At 38.3% G+C, this 19,804-nt stretch overlaps 1 protein-coding gene across 1 annotated transcript; it reads left to right on the top strand.

Annotated features, from left to right (window-relative positions):
* The first annotated feature begins 1,326 nt into the window (after positions 1-1,326).
* Positions 1,327-2,688, top strand: LOC149160119 (uncharacterized). Its single transcript, XM_089434512.1, has 2 exons — positions 1,327-1,621; positions 1,742-2,688. Exons 1-2 carry the CDS (start codon positions 1,327-1,329, stop codon positions 2,686-2,688), a joined length of 1,242 nt encoding a protein of 413 aa, XP_089290638.1.
* The last annotated feature ends 17,116 nt before the right edge of the window (positions 2,689-19,804 follow it).

Genomic DNA, 19,804 nt, shown 5'->3' with positions numbered 1-19,804 from the left:
GGGCTGATGGGTGATCATCCATGCGCCCTCGTGGTTGTTGTGCCCCTGCGCACAACACTAAGGCGCCCTCTCCATGGATTCTACAGGGGGCTTCTCCATTCCGCCTCCAGAGGTGACAACATTTAGAGCAATGATCGAAGCAGCCCCGAAGCGAGCACCAACGACGACTCAACAAAAGTTCATCAAGAAGATGGAAAAGATCCCTTCAGTGGCCCTTCTTGAAGAAGAGACGTGTAAGGCAGCCCTGAACCTGGCAAAGAGAGGCCTCATTGGGCAGTTCACGGGCCTCTGGCCCTCTCCTAAATCAGTAGAAGACTGGACTCAAAGAAACTGGAACCCCCTAATCAAAGAGGGTGTCAAAAGCTACTTTGTAGGTAAAGGATTCTTTGTCTTTGTGTTTGAAAGCACGGAAGACAGAAGTTTAATTTTCAGAAATGGCCCATATTTCATGGGACCGCAGGGGTTGTATTTGAACAAATTGTCCCCAAACTTTGACCCTTCCCAAGACGTCCCATCTGCTGTTTCGGTCTGGGTGAGACTCCCCCATCTGTCGCTCCATTGTTGGAACCAAAAATCCCTAGAGAATATCGGAAACGCGCTGGGTAAATATATAGAAAAAGCTGCAAGAAAAGATCAATATTCTTACGCTCGCATATGTGTTGAAGTTGACCTAGAGGAGGGGTTACCGGAAGCAATCAAGCTCACTGTCGCTAGATGGACGCATATCTAGGAACTGGACTACGAACAGTTACCTTTCAAATGTAGACACTGTCATGGGCATGGACATTTCGCCAAGCACTGCAAGAAAAGGACTGAAGAGCAACCAGACAAACAAAATGGGGATCAATGGACTCTAGTTCAGAAAACAAATTTTCCAAAAAAAGGTTCCGACAAAGGAAACACAACAGGGGTCCCAAGCAGTTCTAATCCCACTCAGGAAGGCGAAGTAAACACAAAAGGGACAACAAGCACTCAGATCGACCCTGCAGCCCCAGAGCAGGAAAATCGGGTGCAGGAAGAAAGCACCCCACCAAGCAAAGAAGGAGAGAAAGCAGTTCAGGTTGAAGCCACCCAAGGCAGCCCATCCAATCCCTCATACGTAGAAGTCACAAGGAAAAAAGCAATAGAAAGCTCAGGTTCATCGGAGGATGAAACCTATGAGCACCCCTTTAAAAGAGTTGGAAGGAAATCCCGAAAAGAAATGAGAGAAGAAGAGGCTGAGAGACTCAAAACTCAAGGAAGTCAGGCCACAATAGAAATGTCCATTGGACGAAATACCAGACCGAGACCTTCCAAGGGAGGTCCCAATCCTCCTCTCAGTAAATAATGAAGTTTGTCTCTTGGAACTGCAGAGGACTGGGGAACCCCTCTAAACTAGAAGCAGTCAAGGATTTACTCAGAACAGAACCCTCAGATATCCTCATGCTCCAAGAGACCAAGATTGAAGGGCAAGCCCTTCTAGATATCAGTAAGTCAAAGTGGAATAAAAATACAGGCAAGGCAATCAGCGCCAGGGGCACTTCCGGAGGCCTGGCTACTCTTTGGTCAGACTGCACCTTCCAGCTTCAAAATTTTAAAGAAACCCAACAATGTATCTTCACAGATCTCAAGCACAAAGCCAGTAAGTTGAACATTTCTCTCTTCAATATGTACGTTCCTGTAAACTATTTTGAGAAAAGAGAATGCTGGAATTCGCTTTCAATTTTTCTAGAATAACATTCCCCAAGTAATATTATCTTAGCGGGAGACCTTAACATAGTTTTGAATCCAAAAGAGAAAAGGGGCGGATCAGGCAATAGAGACACCATGCTGGCATTTGTGGAGGAGCTCTCCCAGAGTTGGGATCTTCTAGACTTTATCCCAATCCGCGGGCGGTACACTTGGTCAAATAATCGAGCTGGGTCAGAACATATTGCTACTCCTCTGGACAGGTTCCTGGTCCAAAGCGCCCTCATGATGAACAAAAAGATCATCATTACAAAAGTTTTTCCTAAATTAACCTCAGATCATAAACCAATACAGCTCCTACTGGAAGATGAAGAAGATTTGGGGCCCATCCCCTTTTGCTTCAGCCCGCTTTGGTTCGAGAAAGAGGGTTTCATGGAAACTGTGAAAGCTGCCTGGGCTAAACCATTCTCAGGATCCTCCAGCTATATATGGGAACAAAAGCTGAAGGCCACAAAACAAGCACTCAAGGAATGGATCAAAAAGCCAGATCCCACCCCAACCAATCAAAGAAAAGAGGCAGTCCAGATGTTGCACTCCTTGCAAACAAATATGGAAAATAAATTCATTACAGCAACACTATTGGATAAGGAAGTTAAAGCTCAATGTTCCACACACCAATCCTTCCGAGCTGAAGAAGAATATTGGAGGCTAAAATCCAGAAGTCTTTGGTTAAAGGCTGGGGACTGGAACACCTCTTTTTTCCATCGACAATACAAAGCTAGGCTGTCCCGGAACTATATAGCTGAAATCAAAACCACGGAGGGCCAAGTTTGCAAAGGATTCAACCAGGTTAAATACGTTGCTGAAAATCATTTCAGGAACTTATTCAATGATGGAACCCAAGGTAGCGAAGAGGAAACAACCGACTTCCTCACCAAAATCCCTCTTCTTGTTAACACTGAAGATAACATAACTCTCTGCAAACCCATCTCAGAGGAGGAGATTATCAGTGTAATCTAGTCCATGGAAGCCGACAAGGCCCCTGGGCCTGATGGATTCACAATCCATTTTTATGAAGCATGTTGGGAAGTTATCAAAGTTGATCTCCTTAAAATGATAAGAGGCTTCATGAAAAAAGCTAAGATAGGAGGAGGAACCAACTCCACCTATTTAGCTCTAATCCCTAAAGAAACCAACCCAGAATCCTTTGCAAGATTTAGGCCTATTTCGTTGTGCAATGCTTCTTACAAAATTATAGCCAAGCTCTTAGCTAATCGAATCAAGCCTCTTCTCAAAAGATTGATCTCCAGCTCTTAAGGCGGATTCGTGGAAGGCAGGTACATTTTGGACAACGTCATTCAGGTGCAGGAGACCATCCACACAAGCAAACAGCGAGGGGAGAAAGGTATGTTGATCAAACTTGATATGGCAAACACATTCGATAGAGTTAATCGCTTGTTCCTTTGCAAAGTTTTGCTGTCTTTTGGCTTCTCTCAGCAATTTTTTCAGCTCATAAAAGCATGTATTGATTCCCCGTGGATCGCTCCCCTTATCAATGGTCGCCCAACTAATTTCTTCCAAGCTCGGAGAGGCATTCGGCAGGGATGCCCCCTCTCTCCCTTTCTATACATCCTCATGGCGAACTCCCTTAGCAGAAAACTATCAGCTGAAAGAAATGTTGGCTCCCTCTCGGGTCTCAAACCTTCCCACGGATCAGACCCCTTGAATCACGCACTCTTTGCGGATGACTCCCTTCTCCTTGGTGGCGCTTCCTCCATAATAGCGAAAACCTTTGACAATGTCCTGAGAAGTTATTGCAGGGTATCTGGCGCTCTTGTCAATGAGAGTAAAAGTGAAATCTTCAGTTGGAATACAGAACAACAGGAGATCAATAACATCGCGAAGATCTTAGGGTTCAAAGGGCATGCACAATGGGACAGGTTCAGGTATCTTGGACTACCAATATCCTCAGGCGTGAATAAGAGGTCCCTCTGGATTGACATCATCAGTAAAATCAAATCTAAAATCAAAGCTTTGGGAGGACATTGGTTAACAAAAGGTGGAAAAACCATTCTAATCAAATCTCAGCTGTCAGCCCTTCCTATCTATCAAGCAACTTTCCTCTTGGCTCCCAAAAATGTTATGGAACAGATCTCTTCACTCCTCAGGGAATTCTTATGGCAAGGAGGGAAAGGCAATGAAAAAATGCATCTTGTAAACTGGGACTTGGTCAAGAGGCTGATCACCGAGGGCAGACTGCAAATACGCGACCCTTCCCTAGTTAACACAGCGTTGGGAGGCAAGCTTCTATGGAAAATGTTCCACGACCCTTCTCACCCAGTCAGCATCACTCTACGATCCAAATACGCAGACAACAACGCCCTCGGGAAAATGCAACTAGACATCACAATTTCATGCACGCAGGTCTGGAGGCTCTGTTGCAAAAGTAGCAATTTTTTCAAGCATCACTTGTACAGAATCCCTGGAAATGGCAAGCACACGCATCTGTGGAAAGATCGCATAATGGGGAGCGATCCTTTAGATGAAAACGAAGAAATCGCAGAGCTCAGGTACTGGTTAGAAAGAGCGGGCATAAACAACATTTATGACTTGTCAATTTGGGACAGACGCGACGAATGGGCAGGTTGGGACCTTCACGGAGCCCCTGCGCATTTAACTGACCAGCAGGATCAACTTGAGGATCTGCTCGAAGAACCCACAACGGTCAACAGAAACATGAGAGACAGTTGGGGCTGGGGGCGGACAGGTATTTACACTTTAGCTGAGGGCTATAGAGTGCTTCAAGGATCGAAGAACAGTAATCATCCGCCCACATTTTGGAAACAGGTCTGGGAGCCGCTAGCTCTTCCAAAAATAATTTTTTTCTTCTGGACTTTGGCGCACAACAAACTTTTAACAGGAGACAATCTCGTAAAGAGGAAGATCGAAGGGCCTCATAGATGCGTGCTATGCAGAAGTAATCTTGAAACTGCCCAGCACCTATTTTTGGAGTGCCTCTTCGCCAAAGAGGTGTGGGGACTCATTCTGCAAGATTTTCAGATCTCTATACCTTCTCAGACTTCTGTCCCAGACTTCTTTGCTACATGGAGTGCCTGCTACCCTCAGCTTATCCCTCCCAAGTCTTTTTGGCGCAAGGTATGGATAGTGATACCAAAATATGTTTGCTGGCAGCTTTGACTGGCTCGTAACCAGCAGATCTTCAAAGACATACAACATTCCCCAGTTCAAGTTGCAGTAAAAGCAAAGTCTCTACTTTTGGAAATGGCCCAACAGCAATACTACAAAGATGATCCTCTGCTCACGTCGGAAGAAAAGAGGTGGCTGGCCCTAGAGCCACATCCCCGAAAGTATCTACTGCCCCCTTAGAAAGCTAAACCGGACTGGCGAAAAAGAGAACCAGATGACATCTTCCAGAAATGGTGGAGGGCCCAAAAATTAACTTCCATATTCTTTGACGGGGCATCCAAAGGGAACCCCGGAGTTGCAGGTGCTGGTGGGGTCATCTATTCCATGGATGGGACTGAAAGAGATTCATTTGCATGGGGCCTTGGCCTGAAAACTAACAATCAAGCTGAGATCCTTGGGTTACTCAAAGCTTGTCTTATTGCTAGGGAGAAAGGTGTTAAAGATCTCCAAGTCTTCGGAGACTCAAAAATTATAATAAAAAATTTAATCAAAGGTGAACTCTTCAACAATGTTGGTCTCAACAAAATTATGGACAGACTGAAGAGAGTATTACAAGACTTCAACTCATATAAGCTCTACCATATTCTCAGAAACTCCAACAGTGAAGCGGACCAGATGGCGAACATTGGATGCACTCTCAGGAAAGGGAGTTTAATTGTAAATGGGGAAAGCTTCTTCCAAAAACTGTGAAATTGTAATATTTCAAAGGCTGTAAAAAAGGAAAACAGCCATGTAATAGGGGTCGCTACGACAAAGACCCACTATCCCTTTTTCAATAAATAAAAACCACAACCGTTACAGTTAAAAAACAAATTATCTGTTTCTACAACCTTGTAGTGTTGTTGATAGAAACTTACCAACACCCATCTCAAAAGTGGTTTTAACAATAAGTTGTTGGTTTTTTGTTTTTTCTAAAGTGAGGATTTGATGAAGAACCCATAAACCAAATATACCAGGAATTTATGACTTAGCAAGAACCAAGACTCTACAAAGGTGGTGTCCCCTGGGATTTGAAACCAAATGGAAGAGATAACATCTCATTGTTCCAACCACTTGAATCCCATTAAAATACTTTATTTGATATTTATTATTATTTATATAAGAGAAATTTTGAAAAATCCTTACTCCTTTTGCCCATGCCTTCTTCATATTACTCTTCATTTAGTTGGGCCAAGAGGCACTTTAAAACCATTTTAGGGTGGATAAGTGAGCATGGATATGTGAGTGATAGATGTGTGAGCATTAGATGGGTGAGTGTTAGATGTGTGAGGGTGGATAGGTGAGCATTAGATGTGTGAGGGTTAGATGGGGGTGGGTGAGTGAGCATGGATAGGTGAGTGTTAGATGTGTGAGCATTAGATGGGTGAGTGTTAGATGTGTGAGCATGGATAGGTGAGCATTAGATGTGTGAGGGTTGAGCATTATATGTGCGATGTGAGATGTTAATTTTGAGATGTGAGATGTGAGATATTTTTTAAATTCAATTTTTTTATATTGTAATTTTGTTTTTTATTAATAAAATTACTAACAATTTTTTAGATAAAAGAAAGTATAATATACATATCACATTAAAATATATAACACATAAATAGTACTTATAAATTAACATCCATTTTACAATATAAATTAAAATAATGATTGCATAACCATCTTTAAATTTAATTAATAAACTCATAAAAAATGAATATTTACAATATAACAATATTTGTAATCATGATTATTTACCGTGGATATTATTAACTTCTAAATAGGTTTTTTTACAATACCATGGGCCAATACCAAGAAGAGAAAGATAGAGAGAAGGAGGGAGAGAGGGAGAGGAGGGAAACAAATCATAATACCATGAGATAATATCATGGTTTATGATACCATGGGTCATCTAGGATTTTGATTATTATGTTATCGATATATGCTTTTAATTATTCTATTACAATACCATGGGTCAATACCATGGCCATTGGCTTATCAATACCACATGCCCAAAAACCATAACTTATTTCAAAATCAAAATATTTTATAAATACTTTATTTTAATTTATTTAATAACATTTTTTAATTAAATCTAAAAGAAAAAAGGTTATAATTACTTTTTAGGTATATCTAAACCCGCCATTCTCATGACTACTAAAAATATTCCCATAGAGATTAAATCGAGGTTTTAACAAATTAAAAATGAGAATACTATAAAGAACTAGGATAGATGCATTTTAGTGGAACATCCATGCAAAGAGAGAAAGAAAAGTGACTAACAATGATAGAGGAAAGTGAGTGCATGATTCTTTTAAGTTTTTTATTATTTTATTTTCTTTGACATGATTGATCCAAAATATAGGTTTAATATTTTACAACTAATTTTGTTTGTTTGTTTGTTTGTTTGTTTGTTTGTTTTTTTTTTTTTTTTTTTTTTAGATACTTTCTTAAATAAAATACAATGAGATCATATTTAAGAGAGAGTGAGATGGAGGGGGAATAGAGTGGGGGAGAGAAACATAAAGGTGGGAGAGACAGGGAGAGAGAGGAAGAGAGAGAGGAGGAGAGAGGGAGGGAGAGAGAGATGGATTTGGAGGGGGAAAGAGAGGGAGGGAAGAACAAAGACATTGAGAGATAGAGGTGGAGAGAGAGAGAGGGAGTGATAAGGGATAGATGAATATGGAATGAAGGAGAGAGGAGACAAGTGAATGGAGAGAAAAGGAGAGGATAGAGATAGGAAAGAAGGGGAAGAGAGAGGCAGGGAGACATAGATATGGAGGGGAGAGAGGGGGGGAGAGTGAGAATGGGAGAGAGAGGGAGATAGTGACAAAGCTGGAGGGTGGAGACAAAGAATGTGTGTGATGTGGGGGAGAGACAGAGGGAGGTGGGAGAGAAAGGGAGAGAGAGGAAGGAAAATAGAGGGGACTTGAGAGAGAGGAGAGAGAAGGGGAGAGAGAGATGGAGTTGGAAGGGGGAAAGAGAGGGAGGGAAGAACAAAGACACTAAGAGATCGTGGTGGAGAGAGAGATGGAGTGATAAGGGAGAGATGAAGATGGAATGAGGAAGAGAGGAGACGAGGGAAGAGAGAGAAAAGGAGAGGATAAAGATAGGGAAAGAAGGGGAAGAGAGTGATAGGGAGATATAGATATGGAGTGGGGATTGAGGGGGAGAGCGAGAAGGAGAGAGAGAGGGAGATAGTGATAGAGTTGGAGGGTGAAGAGAAAGCGACTGTGTGATGGGGGAAGAGACAGAGGGAGGTGGGAGAGAAAGGGAGAGAGAGGAAGGAAGAGAGAGAGGAAAGAGAGAAGGAGAGAGAGAGAGAGAGAGAGAGGATGAAGAAAGACATAGAGAGAGAAAGGTGGAGAGGGAGTGATAAGGGAGAGATAGAGAGACGGTGTGTGTGTGTGTGTGTGTGAGAGAGAGAGAGAGAGAGAGAGAGAGGGAGAGGGAGAGGGAGATATATAGATAGATATGGAGAGAGAGTGTGTATGTTTGGGGGCTAAGATAGAGATATAGATGGAGGGGGTATAGAGAGAGAAAGAGAGAGGGAAGAGAAAGACATGGAGATGAAGAGGGAGAGATAGATAAATAGATATATATGGAGAGAGAGTGTGTATGCAGGCTAATATAGAGATATAAAGAAGGAGAGACAGAGGGATATATATATATATATATATATATATATATAGAGAGAGAGAGAGAGAGAGAGAGAGAGAGATGTGTTTAGGGGGCTGAGATAGAAGGACAGATAAGGATAGATGGAGGGAGGTATAGATATAGATGGTGGGGGAGGAGAGGGAATAAGAGAAAGATAGAGAAAGGGAGGGATAGGTGGAGAGAGAGAGACGGGGGAGGGAGCGAGGAGGGGGACAGAGAAGGATATAGGGAGGGAGATAGACACATAATGGAAGGTTGAGCGAAAGGGAAGAAGAAAGAGATACACGTAGACAAATACAGACATATAAGTTAGATCCAGAAAGTCATGAATATTTTGGTTTTTTACTAAAATAGATGTATTGATTCCAGTGTAGTTGTTGATTTCTAATCCTTTTTTATCGCTTGCACTAGATGCATTGATATCACTATAGATGTCTATTTCTAATCCTATTTAATACCTTACACTAGATGCAATGATTTCAGTTTAGATGTTCATTTCTACTCCTTTTGATTGTTCAGTTTAGATGTTCATTTCTACTCCTTTTTTGACCAAATTAATCTTAGACATATTTAGCATATTTAAAATGACTAAAATAATTAGATGCTCAACAAATTTTGTATGACCGCACATGACTGAAACTAGCCTAGATCCATCTTAACTTCGGATCTATCGAGCACCGAGAGGGATCAACTATCTCGAGGTGCCAACCTTTTGTCAAGTTTTGCACTCAAAAAAGAGGTTTGCACCTCAAGAGATTTGATTCCTCTCGCTTGATAGATCCGAGGTTAAGATGAATCTAAGCTAGTTTTTATTATTCACCATTCCATTAAATATGTAAGAATTATTCACTCTCTCCCCACTATATTAAGTCATAGGAATTGCTACTCACTTCTTCATTTAACTTCCTCTTCATTTTCCTTTCAACACTCCACTTCCACTTAAAGGAGTTGCTTGTTTAGGTAGTTAGGAATGTGTTTTTGATAACAACTTAACCAATTTTATATATATGATTTTTATTTTTATTTTAGTTATAGTTAATTATTATTTTTTTAAATATATATTTAAATTGTTTTTTAAAATTATTTTATTGTAATTTTTAAATTTAAAAAAGATCTTTATAATGTATTTTTTAAAATCATGTTTTCTTAAATATTTTTTGTTATTGAATATTAATTTTTATTTTAAGAAAATTATATATATTTTTTTAATTATAGAATTTTGTTCGTAGTAGTAGTGCCATTTTCGATCATAGTTTTTAAAATGATGTTTTAAGTGTGAAATAAAAAGGAGAGTATTTTTAATAGTATTTTTTTTAGATTTATAAATTGATTTTAAGATTTTGTTTCCAAAAGTATTAATGTTCAATGCCATGATCTAAAAAAACTTGTAATTTTATCTTTAAAAAGGTTGTGATTAGAAGTATCGCTTTTTGAATTCACAAGTTGGTTTTAAGATTTTGATTATAATGAAACTAATTATTTAATCTATAGTTTCAAAAAGTGATAGTTTTAGTATTATTAAAAAAAATATGGTTATTAAAACTAATATTTTAAATTCAAAGTTGATTTTAATATTTTGTTGGTAACCGTATGAAGTCGTTAAAGTTATGATTAGAAAAAGTATAATTTTAATTGAACAAAAAAAACTAGGAATATCATTTTTTAATTAAGAAGTTGGTTTTGATATTTTTTTATTTAAAGTTAGGATTTTAGGACTAGAATTATCATTTTGAGGTTATAGTTTTCATCAAGATGATAATTATGTTTCTTGAATGGGTGAGAAAATACAACATATACTTTGGGCCTTGTGAATCAAAAAATATAACAGTATAGAGAAAACAGTTACCTTCATTGCAAATGGTGGATGATCATAGTTATAATGATGGAACTAAATTTGTATACCAAATTGTGAAATATTTTTTCAAATGGGAATGTGGAGGACATATATTACAATCTCCTTCACCACATTCTTCCACCATATATTTATTGTCTCTTAGCCTAATAAGCAATCATTTTAGTAAGTTATTCATAGAGCCTATTTAATAGATCCTTTATTCATTATTCATAGACTAGCAACAAAAAGAGCTTCTATCTTCAAACAATTATGAAATTTAACATAGACTAATTTTGGTTTAAAGGAAATATGTTTCCTAAATCTATATTGAGACACCTTTTTCTCCCTAAAAATACATCTCTAGGTGATACCTAGGAACTTCCACTCATTCTCAAGATAATATCTAATATAGAGAAAAAAACATTAAGTGAGACTAATATTTGTAAATGCAATTAGCTTAGGGACTTAAACTTGAAACCTTTTATTTGTTATCTTTGAACTATTCAAATTAACCACAAAGTAGCATAGTACATTCATGTTAAGATATTAAATAATTTTTAATATAACTTAAAACTTATTTAGAGAAACTCCATTAAAAACAACATTTTTAATTTTTAAAAATCATATATATATATATATATATATATACCCATTTTTATTTATTAGTTTTAGCATATTTCCACTATTCACAGATCTCTTCTCTCACAAATAAAAAAATCTTATACACCAATTTAATATTTAAACTAATCGTAATATTTTCTTTTGTAAGCTAGATTTCAAATTTAACTAATTAATTGAAAATGTCACTATACATAACAAGTTTAGTTTTTGGTCTACTACTCGGAAAACCAAACTAACAACAAAAATACATACTATCTATCCATAATGCATGAGATAGGTTCAAGATTTTAAAAATGACTAGATAATCAACATTTACATGAGTATGCTTTTAATTGTATAACCTTCGAAAGATGAAGATTAGAGAAAACAAACCAAAATATTATATGCGTAAGAATTCTACCTACCATTCAATGGTATGAAAATCAACATGAAGAGAGGGCTAGTGGTTCTTATGGGCATCATCATGCTTGGAAACAACTTGAGACGAAGAATAGGAAAGTTTGGAGTTGATTTCCTTAAGTTGGAACATGACCATCCAACTATACTAGAACCTCCTCCCTAGCCTCAACCCGTTCCTACAAAATTTCCCTCACCATTGTCTTGATATGCCAATATAATTACACAATATTCTAGTACTTGTTGTCTCTAACTCTTGAATTTCCTATCTACTTGCTAATTTCCTCATCTATTTTCCAATCATGCAAAGATTTTTATTAGTTTGAATTTAAGACTTTGCAGTGGCAATTTTCTCTCTAATGTGTGTGTGTCGGAGGGGAGGAGGGAGGCATGTTTGCTCCAAGTAAACATCCACGTGTAATAACCCTGGTAAAAATTTCATTTAAAAATATATAGGACCACGGTTGATGGGACATATTCCAAGATGAATGGTGGGAAAAACATCCTAGTGGGTGTTCATTTGGTTGTTTATGGCTAAGGAAATTGGCAGAGGCAATGACTAAGGCTTTGGAAAGGCAAAACGACATTTTTGGCACATTCATTTATGAAAACAATGGAAATTTGGAGAAAAGGAAGGTGAAAGGTCACAGGTTGCATGTGAGGAGGAAAATGAAGAAAATAGAGGCCTCATTGATAAAAAGGCTTTTGAGGATCAGTTTGCAAGCTTGGTTAGTGTAACCTTTTGTCAGTTGAGTTTTGGAGCTCTATCATTATTCTCTCTCTCTCTCTCTCTCTCTCTCTCTCTCTCTCTCTCTCTCTCTCTCTCTCTCTCTCTCTCTCACTCACTCACTCACTCTTGGACACTTAGAGTTTCTTAGAGCACTTTGGCATTGGAGCAAGAAAGGAAAAGAAGGCAAGAGGAAGCAAAGGTCAAGCAGGGAAAGGTAGGATTAAGCAGCTACAACATGCTTCATTGCAAGTATCAACTTGCATGTGTATTTTCCTTGCTAGATTTGGCATGCATGGGATTGCATGTGTTTCTTTTCTAAAATGGTATGGATTTTTCTAGGTGCGACAATATTTTCATCCTAGCCTTGCCATTTCCTGATAGTTTTGATGAGATGGGTTCTCTCATACGATTTTGTGGGATGGACGGTTTGGATTCGAACCTGGGGTAGATCTCCGAATTGAAAAACACATGGTCTAGTGGTCCCTGAACTAGATTGAGGATCACGAAACCACTAGACTAGTAACCCCTGAACTAGACTGTGGGTTGTGGTAAAGCCATATTGTGTGCCTCAGTGGGCCTAGGAATCCTTGTCGGTGAATGGCGGGATATATAGTAAAGCCAAGAGGTGGATTTTCTCTCTGTTGGACCTAGTGATCCCGAGATGGGATGCCTGATAAATCTTGGAGAGTATGTTTCAGTGTAGGGCCTAGTGATCCCTAGATCGGACTGTGGATGCACGATAAAGCCTAAGAGATTAGGAGGCACTCAAATTCCTCACGGTGTAAGCAGAGAACTCCAGTGGCATCCATGTTGATTAGTGTTTTTGGTGTGTTCTATGAGTCCCACATTCATGCTTGGAATATGGCACGGGGGTGATTGGCTGAAGAGAGACTTGGCTCAGCTAATCTATGGTCAAGTGGAATGTGGTAGTCCCATCTCTGGTTGGTTCATTGCATCCATTAATGAGAAATCCATTCCCTTGATTTTCATGTGTAAATGTATTGATGTATATGTGGATTGTGATGGATGATATGTTTATGGTATTTTTATTCCTACTATGCTGGTTATATGTATATTTTATGACAACAGTTTTGTATGGATCTCAGCATGTTTTTACTTGTAAATGAATGGATAGTGCATCTATGTCCTAATAGATGATAATAGAAAATGACATGAGGGAACAATGGTTCACAGTGATTCTTAAATAAGTATGAGATCCATACACTTAATTCTGTTGTTTACACCTGTAGGTTACATGTTGATGATATGTTTGATGAAATGCCTGGTATGGGTAGTAGGGGTCTAGTTATGGTCTTTTTCAATTTATTGCTTTTGCATCATTGTTTCCCTATATTTTTACTGGTTCTAAGCTATCACTCCATTCTGGGCAGTGGCTTGGGCTCTTGGCCTGAAAAAGTGTCTTAAATCCCGGGGTTGCTGGCACAGAATTGGCAATTTTAGTCTCTGGTCGTTGGCAGGCAAGCCTGTGAGAGCGACTTTAGGTTGTTGGTCGCTCCCTTGCCCATAGCATGAGATCAACTATAGCCTAAGAGATCCAGAACAACAGTGGGACCCAGGGGCAGGTTGTATAAGTGGTTGACTTGTCTCCTGAGGGTTATGTTGATGATGTTGGATGACTGTGTTTGATGTTCTGTTGATTCCACTTCCTTAAGGTCACATAGGAGGTTGAATCTGATTATAGTAACCTCTCATCTCATGTTTACACATGTTGGCATGGTTACTTTAGTGGATGTGGGAGGAGGGTGTTGCAGAGTGGTATCAGAGCATGGTTCAACTCTTGGACCGGATGGGCGGTGTGTGTTGGTCATGCATGCATGTCAGTTTCATGTGTGTCTCTTACACTTTCATTTCACATGCTTGTTGCATTTTCTTGATGATTGATTATGGTTGTAGTATCATTATCATGGAGAATTTGATATTGATTTTGTGGAATGCATATGTCATGAGTATGTGACTGGTTATATATGGTTACCTATTGCTTACAGGTTGATTTTATGTTGCATACTTTACATCCTTGTATGGTAGACTACACTCTTGTAGGTTTGATTACATGCATCAGTCTTATAGGATGGTTACAAGTATTGATCGCTTATGCTAAACTACTTGTGTTTATGCGTATGTGTAGTTGATTAGGAATTGCTTATGCATGTCAATAGTTGCATGTGGAAATGTGTACAATGGAGTAATGGTTGTTGTCATGCATGAGGTCATGGTTTGTGTAGTCGACATGGTCATGCATTGATGATTGGATTCTAGCTAGAAGGATGTGTATATGGTTTTGTACTCATGTGTTATATGTCTATATACCGTTGTTATGCATGTATGGTCTTGGTTATCGTATGCATGAATAGTATGTCAAACATGCCTTGTGAATTCATGGTTTGCAAGTTAGGTCATCATGGTGCTATTGGTTGTTATGATGCTAATATGTTGGCTGAGATAGAGCAGGAGATGCGGATCATCATAATAAGGTTGCCGCATCGGAATCTGGGGTAAGAGCAGATTGTCATACATGTGTTGTATGTTTTTCATGCATTTAAGTCAAGGTTTTTTATATGCATTTGGTTTATATACATTAGTTTTATGTACATGTCTTTTGATGTTATGGTTACATTCATGGTAGATGTTAGTTGATTAGTATAATTATATACACATGTGTCGGATAGTCAAGAATGATAGTAACCTATAGTTGTGTGCATTGATATTGTTGTTTTATATTAGATAACCTCGTGATTATGTTATATGTTGTTTATGAGTATGCTAGAGGTTAACTTGTTGTTGTTATATGATAGTTAGCTTGAAGAATATTTTATATCTTGTTGATGAGAATGATATATAGTTTATTGTTGTTATATGATATTAGCTTGATGACTAGGGTTATTTCATTGATATCTTGATGTTATATGTATTGTGTTAACATGGCATGACCTATGTAGATGGTTATGGTTGCGACATTCAGGTATGAGCCGACATATTTGTGATATGGTGTTGTACTAATCTATATTGACTTTGCATATGTGTGAATGATAATTGTGTATGAGTTATGATGTAAACATGCTAGCTAGTGACTAATTGGATATCGTTATCTTATTTATGTTTGAGTTAATATCTCGTGAATTTATATCATGCTACATAGATTGATCGTGCATACAACATTGCCTCCCCTAAGATACACTAAGGTATGAGTTTGCTTATGTAGTATACTTGGTGCTTCATTGTTGATTATGATGTCTATTTGTTGTTAAGTACTTGATGTCTATTATGTCATCTAGTTGATTTATTTAACATTGTATGTTTTAAAGTTCGTTGAATGTTTAATGAATTGCATAATATGAGTGTGTGTTCAAATGATCTTGTTTAGATGATTGTACTAATAAGTGTGTGTTGAGACAGTTGATATGCACTTGAATGTAGTTGATAGTTGTAGCATCATGTCTAATGACTATGAGTTGAATATGGATTATGACATGATTGTTTGTAAAGGTTGATTTTAAATTGATATATATGATTCTCTTGATATTTGGAACGTGTGATTGACATGGGTAAATAGTTGCAGGAAACATGCTTGGTATTAGTATGACAAGGTAATAATTGATATGTTTATATAACTAACAGTTGAGTGATGTGACAGTACATAGTAAGCCTCAATTGCAACAAGGTAAAAAAGGGTAAAAGAAAGGAATTGGAAAATAATTCCTTTGGCTATTTTTGGAAACCCTAATTCCAAATGAATGAGTGCCTTTCATATAGGAGGTCTTCTTAACCTTGATTTTGGCTGACATTATGTGGATACATGTTGTATTCGTGAACATGTACTTGATAGATATATTAGTCAGTCTCTAGTTGCAAGAGGGTATGTCAAAGGATTGGAGTCCCTTGAGAGATGGCGTGGATGTGTTCAGTTGCAAGCAACATGCTTGGCATAGAAAGATGAGGTAAACGATGTATTTTTTATGTTTAATTATGCAATGACAATTATGTGTTAATGAAAACATGTGCAGGGAGCTACATGGCAAGAGAGGTTTCCATGAAATCTCGAAGAAGGATCAGGTCGAGCTTTCCTTCGGAACCATGGGGATTGAGTCATGGTGTCTATTGTTAGTCTTATGCTTTTGGTATTTTGTGATTTTTGCACTTGATTTGTGATTTTGATTGTGTTTGGTGCATAGCTATGCCACTTTGTTGTGGTGTCGTATTGTTTTTGGTTTTCATGGTCATGTTGTTGTTGTTTCTGTTATTTCCTTTTATTATTTTGAGTCTTGGGAATTGGTTGGGAAAGACGAAAGTTAATGGAGCTCGGCGAGAGATGTGTGGTATGCAACAGGTAATGTAAGACACGGATGAAGCTCGGTGCATGAGTAAGTGCAATGGAAGGTAAGACTATGACAGTTAGTTGGACTGGTTGGGTCCATTGTGGTAATGGATGATGGCAACATAGACATGTGAAAGGTAACTAGAAAAGGTAAAGTGAATGGATATGAGGTGTTGGATGCCTTGGCTATGTTGGGAAATGTAGTTCTCAATGTTGTGCATGAATAAAGGAAGTTCTCTTAACCTTGACCTTGATATCTAGTAATTATGTTATGATTATGATTATGCTTATGTTTGTGTGTATATATATGTCATTGCCTGACAGGGTTTTCAAGAATCGTTCATGTGGAGGAATGATTGCTTACGCAGGCGAATGACATGAAGAGGTTCCTGGTCTCGCGAGTAATCAAATGGAAGAATAGTCATGAAAAATATATGAGGTTAGTATCATGTGGATATGAATTAATATTGTATACTTCTATTATGCCTATGTTTATGTTATGACAGGTAATGTTGAAGGATACATCAGCAAAGTGAAAGCAGTGTGGTTTACAGCATGCTAGGATAAGCATGGATAAGACACTAGAAGCAAGGTTTCTTGGTAAGGACAAGTGTGGTTTTGGATGTATGGTACTATTGTTGTGCATATGTTGTATATGTTGTACTTGTTACATTTATGATGATTGCGTGCATGCAGTATTGTGCATATGTAGTGTGTTACTACATGTTGGATATGCGGCATTGTGTACATATTGTACTGTGTGCATGATGGATATGCGGTGTTGTGTGCATATGGTGTTGTGCACTTGTAAGATGTGTGGTAATGTGTAGAGATGACATTATGTACATGTTGGATATGTAGTCCTATGTACATGTGGTGTTGCATGCATGTTGTACATGTGGTGCTATGTACATATGGTGTCGTGTGCATGATTTTACAAGTGGTGTTGTGTGCATGTGGTGATGTATACATGTTGTACAAGTGGTGTTGTGTGCAGGTGGTACTGTGTACATGTGGTGTCATGTACATTTCGTGTATGTGGTACTATGTACATGTGGTATTGTGTGCACATTGCACAGGTGGTGAGTTGTACATGTGGAATTGTGTGCACTTTGTGCAGGTCGTGTTGTGTACATGTGATGTTGTGCACACTTTATGCAAGTAGTGCTTTTTATAGGCAGTACTGTGTACATGTTGTACATATAGTACTGGTGTACCTGTGGGATTGAGTGCATGTCATACATGTTGTGTTGTGGGCATGTGGTACTATCTATGTGTGTTATGTAGTTGTGGTGTCGTGACATGCATACTTGTTGTGTTGTACTCTGTGTGTGTACATGTATTGTGTGACGTTGTACGTTGGGTATAGATGTATGAGTTGTGTTGTATATCAGATGTATGTGTATTCATTTTGTGGTGTCGCACGTTGTGTGTGGATGCATGTCTTGGGATGTACATTGTATACGTACACGTGTCATGTTGTGTTGTACATCAGGTGCAAGTGTATGTATTATGTTGTGTTGTACAATGGGTTTATGTGTATGTGTTGTATGTCAGGTGTAGATGCATGTATTTCATGTTGTGGTATGTCATGTGTGGGATGTACACTATGTGTGTGTGCACATAGTTGAGGATAAGGCACTAAGTGTTTTCAGGTGTGGAAATCGATCTAGTGTGTGTACAAAAAGAATAAAGGTTGAAGTAAGGATCGATTAAAACATAAGGATCGGTATATTATTTCAGTTTTACTATGCATGTGGTTTATGATTATGGTATATGATGATTATATGTGATTTATGATTCTGGTCTATGATGATTACATGTGATCTATCATTTTGGTTTATGATGGTTACGCATGATTTCTGATTTTTATGGTTATATTTTGAACTAACCTAATGTGATATTTTTATACATGTTGATTTGGTTAAATATGCTATTTTGACTTGTTATGACAAGAAGCGAACATGATTGCAAATGTACCTTATTGACGAGCCACCAATGAGGTATGATGTGAGTTTATTTCAATTTATTTGAATCTAATGGAAATTTTGTGCTTGGTACAGGAAAGCATGAACATTCCAAGTTGGGTGGTTGAAATCAATTGCAAGAATTGGTAGAAAGAGCAAAAGAAATTGGAACATGCAACAATATGTTGGTAAAGCACTTCAGGAGTAGGGCCATTGTGGGACTCTGGTACCCAATAGTTTCCATTGATTTCCATGAGCAAGCTATGACCGGTATGATGGTTTGAGGTAGGGAAATGCCTTGGTTTTTGTATATTCCGATGTGAGGAAGCCTTGCCAAGGGATGGATTTCCCGGGATGGGGGTGCCAATGGAACTTGGAAGGTGAGTGACTGCACAACAGGGATTGACCAGATTGCTCAAGGGACTGTGTAGCAGAGAAGGGAAGGTCGGGGATGGATTTGTTTTAGTCATTATCATTACAAGATGGAATCAGATGCACAATGGGAGCGCGCAGTGGCACAATGAGCCGGTAATTGTTCACTGAGAGGAAAAGTGGCATAGGATTATAGTGTTGGACATTGGGTGCAACTTTAACTATGGCAGTGGGTTCTGGACTTCCTGGGAAGGAGGTGAATCCTGATATTACTTTGAGTTTGGAGGTGCGAGCCTCTGGATTCCCTTGTTGATTGATATAGACATCATATCCTTTTATTTTCTAACTTAGAAAATGTGCATATGTGTGTATGTGGTTATTGCAAACATCGTAATGAGTTGTGTTATAAAGTTGTAGTATGCGGTACGGTCGTTATTTGGTCATTTTGTCATGATGTTTTTCTTTTGAGTAGGTCATTCATTATAAACACTACAACAAGCTATGTTATAAATCTCCATGGGTAGTATGTTTTATTTTCAACAGTCTTGTTGGTTATAGGTGTCATTGAACACCAAGGACAGTGTCCCCCAAGGGGGAAGGTTATGTAACAACCCTGTTAAAAATTCCATGTAAAAATATATAAGACCATAGTTTATGGGACATGTATTCCAAGCTGAATGGTAGGAAAAACATCCTAGTGGGTGTTCATTTGGTTGTTTATGGCTAAGGAAATTGGCAAAGGCAATGGCTAAGGATTTGGAAAGGCAAAATGGAATTTTTGCACATTTATTTATGAAAATATTGGAAATTTGGAGAAAAGGAAGGTGAAAGGTCATAGGTTGCATGTGAGGAGGAAAATGAGGGAAAATAATGGAAAATGAAGAAAATAGAGGCCTCATGATAAAAATGATTATGAGGATCAGTTTGCAAGCTTGGTCAATGTAACCTTTTTCTAGTTGATTTTTGGAGATCTCTCATTATTCTCTCTCTCTCTCTCTCTCTCTCTCTCTCTCTCTCACTCTTAGACACTTAGAGTTTCTTGGAGAACT

This window comes from Pinus tabuliformis, chromosome 5_2 (genome assembly GCF_031772625.1).
Source record: "Pinus tabuliformis cultivar Carrire ecotype Pingquan chromosome 5_2, CPIR1, whole genome shotgun sequence".
Taxonomy (NCBI): domain Eukaryota; kingdom Viridiplantae; phylum Streptophyta; class Pinopsida; order Pinales; family Pinaceae; genus Pinus; species Pinus tabuliformis.
The sequence above is the reverse complement of the archived record's forward strand: the minus strand, read 5'-3'. Positions and strand labels throughout refer to the sequence as shown.